At 49.5% G+C, this 12,537-nt stretch overlaps 1 protein-coding gene across 1 annotated transcript in view; it reads right to left on the reverse strand.

The window, feature by feature from the left end:
• Window positions 1–2,576: 2,576 nt before the first annotated feature.
• The window catches only part of CELF5 (CUGBP Elav-like family member 5), a 42,233-nt gene continuing 32,272 nt past the window's right edge, over window positions 2,577–12,537 (reverse strand). The window contains exons 7-13 of the mRNA XM_036282003.1: window positions 11,839–11,980; window positions 11,608–11,754; window positions 10,030–10,092; window positions 9,479–9,565; window positions 6,819–6,962; window positions 4,011–4,178; window positions 2,577–2,627 (exon numbers count right to left, since the gene is read on the reverse strand). Coding sequence (XP_036137896.1) covers window positions 4,051–4,178; window positions 6,819–6,962; window positions 9,479–9,565; window positions 10,030–10,092; window positions 11,608–11,754; window positions 11,839–11,980 — 711 coding nt within the window. The 3' untranslated portion in view covers window positions 2,577–2,627; window positions 4,011–4,050. The remainder of the gene's footprint in view (window positions 2,628–4,010; window positions 4,179–6,818; window positions 6,963–9,478; window positions 9,566–10,029; window positions 10,093–11,607; window positions 11,755–11,838; window positions 11,981–12,537) is intronic.

Raw genomic sequence — 12,537 nt, forward strand, 5'->3', positions numbered from 1 at the left:
GAGATTGCTTTTGGGGTGATGGAATGATCTGGAATTAGATAGAGGTAATGGCTGCACAACCCTGTGAATGTACTTAATGGCACTGAATTGTACACTTTAAAATGATTTAAAAAATGATGAATTTTAGGTTATGTGACTTTTACTCCAATTTTTAAAAATGTGTGTTGTAAAGCCCTAGCTGGTTTTGCTCAGTGGTTAGAGCGTCAGCCCTCAGGCTAAAGGGTTGTAGGTTTGATTCCTAGTCAAGAGCACATACCTGGGTTGTAGGTTTGATCCCCAGCCCCACTTGGGGTCATGTGACAGGCAACCAATCGATGTGTCTCTCTCACCTTGATACTTCTCTCTCTCTCCTTTCCATTCTATCTAAAAATAATAAAAAATTCAATGGAAAAGTATCCTTAAGTGAGGATGAACAACAATAACAAAATGTGTGTTGTATAGAGTCTCCTCTCCTGGGCTGCTTCTGTGAGGGTAGAGACAAAAGCCATCTGGTCACTGCTGTGCCCATGGAGGCCAGCAAAGAGACAGATGTGCAGGAAGTGACTGAATGAGTGTGGGAATCAAGAAACATAGGCACCTGCTCTTCCTGAGAAAGAACACTTCATTTCTTCAAATTCTGGATGAACCCAATGAAATCTTGGCTACAGGAACTTCAGACGTACCTTCTCAAATATCTCCTCCTGCGTCTCCCAATTCTGAATCTGAATTTTTCTCTATTCCAGGAACTCAATGGGGCCAGATATACTTGGTCTTTATTGACACGAAAGGACAAATAAGGGAGGGCACAGTCCTTTAGCAAGTAAAACTTTTATTAAATAAACTTTCAGTTTTTCCAGATCAAAGAGAGGCATTTTGGACATAAAGATGATGCTTGCAGCTTCTCACCTGAAACACGCCACAGTGACAAGGACCTCTCCAGCCACGAAATTCATCAACCCAGAGTTTCTTCTAAGTCCTTTTCTTGTCTTTCTTTTGTGTGTGTGTATGTATGTGTGGCGGTTTGTTTCCAAAAGTTGGTTTGCAAGTTGAAACTTCATGAAATTACTAGTAGCAGAAATAAAGTACATTATACAAATCATGTAGATCTTCGGTGTGGAGTATAAAAATGGTATTTACAGCCAGTAAACATGGACCAGGACACACGCCACTGCACGCCAGGCCTGGCAGGAGCTTGGTGGGCGCCGGAGACACAGACGAGGCCCCCTCTCGGCCCCTGAGCACACGCTTGCACACGCAGACGCACAGGACACAGGCACACTAGAGAATGTCTTGGAACAATTATCAAACTCTGGAATATCGAAACAAGTTGGTCAGAAGATTTTTTTTTTCTTTTCCTTTTTTTTTTTTTTTTTTACTATGTGTTTTTCTTTTTTTTTTTCTGGGTCAGTCAACACATTTTGGTAGAAACAAAAGGGAACACTTTTTTTTTTTCCAAAAATTATTTTTCTTGAGCTTATTAAGTTCTCTGGCGCCTCGTTTGGCAATCGGCCCCGCTGGACGACCAAACGAACTTGACTCTGTGCTTCAAGGTGGGTTTTCACGGTTTGGGTAGGTATATAGAGGCACCCCACAGGATCTCCCTCCCAGCCCCAGCTAGGAAAAAAAAACCCATTGTTGTTTGATCCCCCCCCCCTATTTTTTCTTCTCTTTTCTTCTTTGTACCTGCTCAGAAAGATCAAAATTAAAAAAAAAAAATTCTTTGAAGAGGTATCTTCGGCAAAGGGGTGCTTGGCCAGTGCAGGTTGGGCTTGTCCAACGAGCGTGGCGATCTTGGTTATGAGATTGTGAATTCCAGGCTGGTGATCCGAAGGCAGGGAGGATTGGCTGCCTGCCCTTGGGAGGGGGTAAGAGGAGAGGGGGCTCCCACCGACCCCATCTACCCCCAACGGAAAGCTAAGGGCTATTGGTCACATGAGTAAGGCTATGACTGGGGGGAAAGGGCTGGGGAGGCCAGGGTCTCTCTATTGTGCTGGGGAAGGCAGGGCCCTGGGACAAGGGAGGGAGGTTGGGGGGTCCTGGAAGCTGCAGCTAGGACCAGGGACACTCAAGCCGGCTGAGCCCATAGGCCCAAGAGAATCGTCAGTGGCAGCGGCCAAAAGTCCTGGAGGTATATCGGTTGGCTAATGACTCCCAGTGCTTCTCCAGCACCCTGGTCTGACATACGGCCGGGCGGTGAGGAGACGCTGGGCTGCCTGGCCAGCCTCAGCCCTTCTTATGTCCCTGCTGAGTGACCAGCCTAGGGTCACCTTCTCTTGGGTGGAAGGAAGTCAGAAAAGTTTGGTCCCATGATCTATACTCAAAAATATATATATACTGTCTATAGCTCTATATATATATTCATATATATATATAGGAAAAGTTGTGATTTAGTTTGGGGAAGCCACCAAGGTTGTAAGGGATGGGGAGCGAGGAAATCTCCCAGGAGGAAGTGGTGAACTCCTCAGCCTCCAACTCAGGAGCTCCCCCAACCCCTGCCCTCTTCGGTAGCATTTCACATTTTGGGGAGAGGGTTAAGGGGAGACAGGAGAGGAGAGGGAGGGCTGGTGTCCAAACTCTGCTGTAATTTACGGAAAAGTCCTGGATCAGTTGGAAACAGGGAAACCCTCCTGGGGTGGAAGGCCCCTCACCTGGCGGAGAAGGGAGGGGCGTTAGGGAGCTCTGAGCCAGGGCACAAGGGCAGCCGACCTCACCGCCCATCCGCCCCCTTGCCCTGGCCAGGCTGGGGTCTGGGACCCCAAGGCCCCATATCTTTTCAGAAAGAGTCCATTTTGGAGTTCAGGAGCCAACAAACCTAGCTTGGAACAGATTTAGGGTCACCAAGTCCATGTCCTTATCTGGCAACTGGAGACAAATATTCCTGTTTATTTGTGTCTCCTCTCCCCTGCTGCCTGCCCCTGAAGCTCTGGGCAGGCAGTTTCTCCCCTTCCCCACCCCCCAGTTTCTGTTCATTCACAGCTGTGTCCCCAAATGCTGGAAACAGTGCCTAGCACATAGTAGGTGCTCAGGAAGGATGTGCTATCCCAGCGTGTTAAAAGTGTGTGGATTGGCCGTGAGTTGGTTTCCAAATGTGGCAGGTTTCCAAACGTGAGCTCCAAGATACAGGACTCTGTGACTGCACACCTTCACATCTGTGGGGGCTGATCTGACAGGGTCTGAAAAGTACCACCATCCCCTAACTGAGCACCTACTTTGCGCCACACCCCAGGCGAGGCTCTCTGATGACGACGGCAATAGTGATTAAAAAGAAAATAAAAAGAAATTATCGAGAACTTTCCAGGTAGTGGATCCTGGGCTCAATGGGGAAAACACCAAGTCTCCTGTGTGAGTCCTCCCCACTGTCTCTGGGGGAGGTGACTTTTATGAGCCCATCTCACAGATGAGGCTCATGGAAGCTTGAGGTCAGTATTTAGTTTCCTTATTGGCCCCTTAGGCTCACTATTCATTCCCCAAAGAAGATTCGTTGATGTTGTTTGTTCTGATGGCAAAATACACTCTTGGGGATTTGTTTGTTTGGGGGGGGGGGACATTTTTTTTCTGGCATGCCAATGGGCAGGGCAAAATCTCTCTTTCCCATCAATCCATTGGGTATGAATTATACCAAATAAGAGAAGCTGAGAGAGGGGCCCAGCTGGGAAAGTCACAGGACAGGAGAGAAGCCCCTCCCCACAACATTCCCCACCCAGGACCCAACCTGGTCCCTTAGGTCAAATTTCTATTCATTCTACAAAGCCTTCTCCAAAAAAGATTCCCTAACCAACCTTGGTGAGCATTGGCTTCTCCCACTTCCCTACCCCAATCCTACCCTCCCGACCACCACAGGGATTGGGGGTACCTTCATTCAGATCTGTCCCTACCAATCTAACCCGAGGGCTTCTGTAGTCTCTTGCAGCAACCTCGCCCCCATGCCCCACTGTCACCCCACCCTGGTGGACAGAATTTGGAGAATTAGGAGGGGCAAAGACAACACAGGGTAGGGCAAGGTTGAGGGGTGGGGCCGCCAAGCGGCTCACCTGGGCCAAGCCCACAGCCTCAGGGTGGCTGTGGGCGTGGTCAGTAGGGGTGTCCGGGGTCTTTGGGCCGCTTCAACTGCACTTTCAGCCTCTTCATGCCGATCTGAAAGCCATTCATGGCCTGGATGGCGGTCTGCGCGCTGGCTGGGTTGTCAAAGCTCACGAAGCCTGCAGAGACCAGGGTGGACCCGTGACGGTGGGTAACATGGGCGTCTTCCACTTGGCTTCCTGGCTCGAAGGGTCCTAGGGGTGGGGTGTGCGCTCACAGGGGCAGACGGCCCACAGAGATGGCAGGGTTTGCCAGAAGCCACACAGCAACCCTGGTCTGGATCTGACACCCCTGGGCTTGCATGCCTCTGGGGATAGGGCACTCATTCCTTACCTGAGGTCTGCTCTGCTGAGACTTCCCATGTAGAGTGGGGACAAGTGGGACCTCTGGGGGTCCTGGAAGGGCCATGTTCTCCCTCCTATCAGGATGCCTGCCTCCTTCTGGGCCCTGATGTTATTAACCCTTTGCCTCCTCTGAGACCTCTATTCATCTGGGATCTTTTCTGTCCATCTGACTATCTTTGTGTATCTTTGTTTCTTCTTCCATCTCTCCCTCTTCTCTCTTTTCTCCCTGTCTCTCTGCCTTTGTCAGTCTCTCTACTCCTAGTCTCCCCCAAGACCATCAGAAACACTTAAGCCTCCCCCTCTTTAAAATGCCACCAGCCCAAACTCCCTCCACCTGCCACCTGACCCTACTCCTGTCCCCTACTTCTTGGTCCTCACAGGCTTCACAGAGGACCCTGAGAAGGCCACAGGGGCCAGGAGCCCTTCAGGGGGAGGGAACCACGTGTGCAAGCATTTGGAGATGGAGTTGTCTGAGCTCTGTGTGAGAGGCCAAGTGGGAGGTCAGGCAGAGAGATGGCGGGGGGCGTCAGGGTTGAAGGGTCTTGCTGAGGCCCATGGGAGCCATAGGGGAATTTAGAGCTCGGGGTTAATGTCATCATATTTATCTCCTCAAATCCCCCCATCATATAAATAAGCAAATTGAGGCTCAGAGAATTCATATGGACTCCCCCCTCCCCCCCATTGTTGAAAGTGATTGAGTAGGTTTTCCTCCAGAAATTTCTTCTTCCTCCTGGAAGCAAGATACAGAAGAGGGGGCCTGGGCACTAGTGGAACTCCTGTACTTGCTGTATGACTTCAAGTGTGTCACCTGACCACTTCATTCCTCTCTTTCCTCCCTCAGCAAATTGGGAAAATTCTTCCCTTTTATGGCTGGATACCGAGTACATACAGAAGTCAATAAATAGTCAAGAGTTAGCTATTCAAAGAGGACAGGGTGGGGTTAACAGTCCAGATTTTATTGTCAAACAGACTAGTTCTAGTCTAGGTTCTGCCTCTTTGCTGCTGTGTGACTTTGAACAAGTGTCAATGCCTCTCTGAGCCCTAATTTCCTCAGTTTCTGGGGACAAAGAAGTCCTCCCCAAGTTTCAAGGCCCTTCATGACCTGCCCCTGTCCCCCACTTGCCCTTACCTCCTCCCTCTCTCCCCATCACTCACTCTATTCCATCCACATAGGCCTCCTCGCTGTTCCTCCAACACACATGGTCCAGGCCCAGGACCTTTGTACATGCTCTTCCCTCTTCCTAGAACATTCTTCCTACAGATTTTCCCATGTTGACTCATCATCAGTCAGCTCTATTTTTCTTCATATCATTTATAATTCCCTGGCCTATATCCTATGTTTATTTCCATCTCCTCTCCCTAAACCTGTACTTTCCAGTTCAGTAGCCACTGGCTCCAGTGGTTATTTTTACATTTAAATTAAGTAAAATTAAATAAAATTTACAATTTAGTCCTTTGGTCACTCTGGCCACATTTCAAGAGCTTGGTAGCCACATGGGGCTGATGGTTCAGACTGATCAGATGTAGAACATTTCCATCATCAGAGAAAGTTCTGTCAGACAGCAAAGGAAGACTGTGAGCTTTCTGAGGACAAGGGTTTGCCAGCTTCCTTCACTGCTGTGTGCCCAGCGCCAATCACGGAGCCTGGCACACAGCAAGGACACAGTATATGTATTTGCTGAATGAATGAATGAATGAGTCTCAGAAAGAATGCATGGCAAGTGCCCGGCACATAGTAAGTGCTTAATAAGTGCTCACTCTGATTACAAATGTGATTTTTTTAAAAAACTTTTTTTCCCCTTTATTGATATATTAGAGAGACAGAGGGAGAGGGAGAGAGAGATGGAAACATTGATGAGAGAGAACGTCGATTGGCCGCTTCCTACATGCCCCCACTAGGGATCAGGCCCACAACCTGGGTATGTGCGCCCACCAGGAATCAAACTGGCAACCTCTCAGTGCATGGGTTGATGCTCAACCACTGAGCCACACCGGATGGGTATGAATCTTTTTTTTTTTTTTTTTTTATCCTCATCCGAGGATATTTTTCCATTTTTTTGTACAGATAGAGTGGGAGGGAGAGAGAGGAAGGGAGAGAGAGAGAGAAACATCGACGTGAAGGGACACATCGAGTGGCTGCCACCCGCACAACCAACCAGGGCCGGGGACAAACTGCAACCGAAGTACGTGCCCTTAGCGGGAACCGAACCCGGGACTCTCCGGACCGCAGGCCGACGCTCTAACCGCTGAGCCAAACTGGCCAGGGCGTTTTTTTTTAAAATGTGATTCTTTTGGATCTAGACTGTCTTATGGCTAAACTACCCCTCCCTCCCCACCTCCCCCATCCCCTGTTCCAGGTTGAGGGGAGTGAGACAGGTTGGCCAGCAGAAAGGGGTACCCTCCACAGGTACTCACCAAAACATTTGCTCTGGTTGGTGGCCCGATCCATAAACACCTTGGAGGAGATGATATTGCCGAAGGGCAGGAACATCTGCGTCAGCTCCGTGTCTCCAAACTCCTGGGGGAGGTGGTAGATAAACAGGTTACAGCCTTCGGGACCTGCAGGTGGGGGAGAGAAAGACATAAAGCCCCCAAGGAGAGGAGGTGGATCCCCCCTGGGAGAGGGTTGGGTCCGGACCTACATCTGGCACTTCCAGCTGTCAAAAGAGGGGTGCTCCATGACACCCAGAAAGAAGGGGTATGGAAATGGGGGGAGGGAGTAGGGCACCCTGACCCCTGGTGTACATAATCCCACACTCAGATACTACAAACCTCTGATAATCCTCAGGCCCCAGATAATTTACAAAATTCAGATGATCCCTCCCCTTCCCCCTAAACCAAGATAAATCCCAGGAACTCCAAAATCCAGGAAAATCCCTAAACCTCAAATTCCAGATTATTTACAAATATCAAGTTAACTAGGTGTGATGTATATGGAAACTATAATCTATCTTTAAAATTATTCTCTAAGTCTAAAACTGGTTCTAAAACAAAAAAATTTTTTTAAAGTCCGATGATTGCCCTGGCCAGTGTGGCTCGGCTGGAGCATCATCCTGTGCAATGGAAGGTCTCAGGTTCAACTCCCGGTCAGGGCACATACCTAGGTTTCAGGTTCGATCCCTGGTCAGGGGGTCCGATCAGAGCACGTACGGGAGACAACTGATTGATGTATCTCTCTCACATCAATGTTCCTTTTTCTCTCTCTCTTCCTCCCTCTTTAAAATCAATTTTTAAAAATAGTAATGGAAGTCTGATGATCACAGAATAAAACAAGACAAGTATTCTCTGGTCCTAAAACCCAAATATCCAGATATATTTTCCAAAAGCCTTGGATAATCCTCCTAACTTTAGGTAATTTTTAAAACTCAGAAGATGCAAAAATAAAATCAAGTAAAATACAAAGAGAATTCTCCAGTCCCAAACCCCAGATATCCTGAAATCACAAAAAAAATTTAAAATGGGAGACTATACCAACTACAAATAATTTTTTAAAGCATAGCTAACCTTCAAAATCATCCCTTCCCCATATATTCCCCAGTGCATGGTTTATAGATAAACTATAAATAACACCATTTAAAAATCTGATTAACTTGGGGTGGTAAACACACAATACAATATACAGATGATGTATCATAGAACTGTTCAAATGAAACCTATATAATGTTATTAACCAATGTCACCCCAATAAGTTCAATAAAAAATTAAGTAAAATAAATGAAAAAAATAAAAGCCCGATTATCTGAAGCCATGAACAGTTTTCAAACCTTCTCCCATGCTCCCCAAAACAAAGGTAATGGTCAAACCAACAAGAATTGCCCCACCCTTGAATATTCCCCACCTCAGAAAATACAAAGTCCAAGATCACACAATCATACCCACCCCCTTACCTTTCTGATTAGGACCACAGTTCTGCTATAATGCTTGTTTTTAAAAGCAAGTGTGTTGCAACGTGATTGATATGTTACAGAACAATTTTGCACATAACACAAATTCTGTACTTGTTTATGGGCTATCTCGCCTCCAGGAAACACTAGGTGAATGCAGAAAACTGGACCCAGATGAACCAAGCCTCACAAGAAAATCAAATTCATGCTCGGACACAAGGCTCAAACACCCAACAACTTTCTCAGCTCCTGAGTCTGTTAGGAGCTACACCTGTCCCCATCTGTGGTTACAAGTGTCTCATTTCAGACAATCCTGTTTCCACTATTACACCGTAACCCTCTCAATGCCACTTCCACATGCAAATTTCAGCTCTTTTCCAAGATAACGTGCCATATTTATTCTAGTATCCATGCATTTCTTAGCCATCTAACATTGATAAAACTGTGCTACTGTTTTTATTAGGGTCCTATCTTTTCTTTTCTTTTTTACATGTCTGCTGGCCAGGCTCAGAACTTCCCTTGCCATGGGGTGTCCTGGGGCTTTTCTGGTTGGTCACCTCTCCCCAGTGCACCCTCCTTCCCCTCCCTACTCCCACTAGCTGGATTAAAGACAGAGGGACTCCCCAGTGATGAGCGCCCACTATGTGTCAGGAAGGCCACTGCTTAATTCCCAGTAAGGCCTCTTGGCACAGATAGTCGCCTGTGTTACAGATGAGGAAACTGAGGCATAGGGTGTGGCAAGGTGCCTTCCTTTTGTCACAAATCAGAACTGGGTGGATCTGAATTCCAGTCGTCCGACTCTAGAATCTAACTCTTGCATCCCTCGACTATACTGGGGCGGCCTCCCTTTACCCGAAATCCCTCACCACCTCATCCTCAACCTCAACACGAGTTTCCTGTACAAAAATTGGGAGAATCATTCCGTTTTGGAAAGGGCACCTCTACTCCTACAACGTCGAGCTAGCACGCTTCTCACTTTCCGGAGGAGAAAACGGGGGTTCAGAGAGGGGGCGTCAATGGACCCTCAAACACCTAGGGGCTGCGTCAGGGCTTGAACCAGGCCTGTCGGTCCCCCTGGGCCGAGTCCTCAGCCGCGTGGTTCCCCGAGGCCTGGCCAGGTGTGGGTCCTGCAGGTGAAGGGGGCGGTCGGAGGGCGGGGCTGGCGCCCGCGGGAGGTCGCGGCCCCCTCACCTTCTCGCTGCTGCTGCTGCTGCAGGAGGGGCGGCGGCTGTGGGACGCTGTGCGCGATGGGCGTGATGGCCGCAGTAGGGTACATGGCTGTGGAGACCCGGAGCGTCAGCAAGCGTGAGGCCGGGGGCGGCCGGAGTGAGCGGGGCGGGACTGACCCGGGGGGCGGGGCCCAGGGTGAGGGCGGGGCCAATACCAGGTCGTGGGAAGGAAGAGTGACGTAGCCGCAACTAAGAGCCGGCCTAAGGGTGGGCTCAAGGCGCTAGGGAAGAGGGGAGGGGCCAGGGCTTGAGCGGCGGGGACACGCGTTAAGGGAGAGGCCAAGGCGGGCCTCGGGGAGAGCCAGAGGGGGACGGGGCCTCGGTAGAGGCAGGGAAGGCCGTGAGGGGCAGGACCAGACGCTAAAAACGGGGGCAGGGCCAAGAGCTGGGATTGGGCCAGGGCCAGAGGTAGGAAGCTAGGTTAGAGAAAGAAAGACCGTGGGGGCCGAGCCCGGGGGCGGGGCTTCTTGCGGGGTGGGGCCACCGGCAGGGAGGGCCGGGCTGCCTCCCTACCTGTGTACTGCTGGACTCCGGAGAAGGCAGGATGGAGTGTCTCAGCCATGGTAGGGCTCTGGGCTGCGGGCAGACGGAGGGGCTGAGTGGAGCGAGGGCAGCATAAGACTTCCATCCACCCCCAATTCTTAAGAGCCGGAAAGAGAGCAACAGACATCCGCCCCAGCTTCACCTCTGCGTAAATGGTTTACAGATATGATTTCCATTTTACAGGTGGGGAAACTGAGGCTCAAAGAGGTGAAGTACCTGGCACAGGGCCACTCAGATAGGAAATGGCAGAAGACAAACTGGAATCCAGGTTTCCTGGACTTCAGAGAGATAGAAACATCACTTCCATCTCTCTCTCCCCATCCTGGCCCCCTCGCTTCTTCGTTGTATTCTCTAGATTCTCCAGGACTCCAGGCCTCTGCTCCAGACCACCACTCACCCCCATGCCTTCACCTCTCTCGCTCCCTACACCTCATTCATCAGTCACCCCATGGACCCCCTATGTGGCTGTGTCCTTCCGACTGCCCCTAATGGAGGAGGTAAGAGAGGGGAGAGTTTGTTCAGGCCACCAGAGCTGGTGAATAGAGAAAATTCAGCCAAAAGATTCTGCTTGAATGGAGAGAGGTTGCTAGAGGATGGAATGGTGTAGGGGGGGTGTGACTGTAAAGGGGTTGCATGAATGAATTACTTTGTAGAGCTGGAACAGTTCTGTATCTTGACTGTGATGGTGGTTACATGAATCTATACCTGTGATAAAATGGTCTAGAACCACACACACATACACATGTGCATGTAAAAAGCAGTGAAATCTGAATAAGCTCTCCTACTCAAATTGAGTTCATTGTACACACCAATGTCAATTTCCTGGTTTTGACAATGTCCAATGATTAAATATGATGTTAGCATTGGCAGAAGCTAGGTGAGGGGTACATAGGACTTTTCTGCATTATTTTGGCAACTTCCTGTGAGCCTCAATCATTTTGAAATAAAAATCAAAATAAATCCTCCTCAAGGGTGGAAACACAGATGACTTACTTCACCTCAGCAAGGTGTTGGTGGATGTTTACCTTGAAATCATGGTGTAAGGTAGGGAAAGGTGAGACCTCTGCTTCATGAGAGCAGAGCCCAGCCCAAGTCAGTGCATGGTCAATACAGAGTGAATGAATGAATGAATGAATAGGGGTACTGATATCTTCCCAAATAGTAATGATTAATAATTGATAGTGCCATGCTTAGTACTAGGTGATGTGTTAAGCATTTTACATACTGATTTCATTGTCAATGCAACCTCACGAGATGACTGATGTTATCTGTCCCATTTCACGGATGAGCAAAATTGAAACTCAGAGACTTAAAGGAATCATCCAGGGTCACCAAATCTGAATATGAACCCAGAAATGTCTGGGTGCAAAGTTGCCATGTTTAACTTTTTTTCTCTGTGCCCACAGCACATATCTGCTCAACTGAGGCTCCCTTTGTTCTGCCCCCCTGATCCATGAGGCACCAAGGCACAGGAAATTATGCTTGTCCAAGAGACACGGTCTCTGCCCCCTGATGCTCTCCTAGGCCCAGAGGAACTACTCAAGTTACCTGGATAGGGCATGAGGCCATTGGCATATACAGTCTCTAGGGCAGGATGCCCACCAGTGAAGGGCACGACGCCTGCAAAGCTGTTGGTGATGGGAGCCATGAGGCCGGGCACAGTGGCAGTGCTGAGCAGTGGGGGTGAGTGCAGTCCTGTAGAGCAGAAAAATGTCATGAGGAACCTGGGCCTGGCCCTGGCACTGGCCACCCATCCTTGTGCCTCTGGCAGACTCTTACCAGAGGCAGGGGCGATGGGCGTGGCAGGCAGCCCATTAAGGCTGACGGCACCGATCTGCTGGATGTGGCAGGGTGAGAAGGCCACGCCAGGGCTCAGGTAGCTGCCCGAGGTGGACAGGACTGTTGTCTGCTGCTGCATGAGCTGGGGGTGGAGAAGGAGTCAACATGCCCAGTCAGGGTGGCACCTGCCCTGAGGTCATAGCTCCCAGGGGGAGGCCTGGCCCTCCAGTAACTAGGGGGTTCAGGCTAGATATCTTGGCTCAGGCCAGGGTCAGGAGTCAGTCAGGAATTGGGGCTCACCCTGGGATCAAGGCTTAGTCTAGGATCAGGGCTCAGCCTGGCATTAGGGCTCAGTCTAGGTTCAGGGATCATAAGAATCAGGGCTCATCTAGGGATCTGGGTTCAGTCAGGAATTTGGTCTTGGTCTGGGATCGGGGATCAGCCAACACTTAACTCAGCCAGGGTTGAGACTCAGTTGGAGTTAGCCTAGATTTAGAGGCTCAGTCTGGGTTTGGTGTCAGTTTGAGGTTAAGGCTCAGCCTGGATTTGTGGGCTCAACCATGGCCAGGATAGGACCCTGAGTCAGAGAGACTGGGCAAGAGATAGAAAGATGGGCAGAGAAGCCGAATTCCTCAAAAGAGACTTAGATGGAGAGAGAGAGATTGAATCGGCTCCTCAGAGTGGTCTTGGAAGTCCCGC

The sequence above is a fragment of the Molossus molossus genome, unplaced genomic scaffold, assembly GCF_014108415.1.
Source record: "Molossus molossus isolate mMolMol1 unplaced genomic scaffold, mMolMol1.p scaffold_m16_p_4, whole genome shotgun sequence".
Lineage (NCBI taxonomy): Eukaryota > Metazoa > Chordata > Mammalia > Chiroptera > Molossidae > Molossus > Molossus molossus.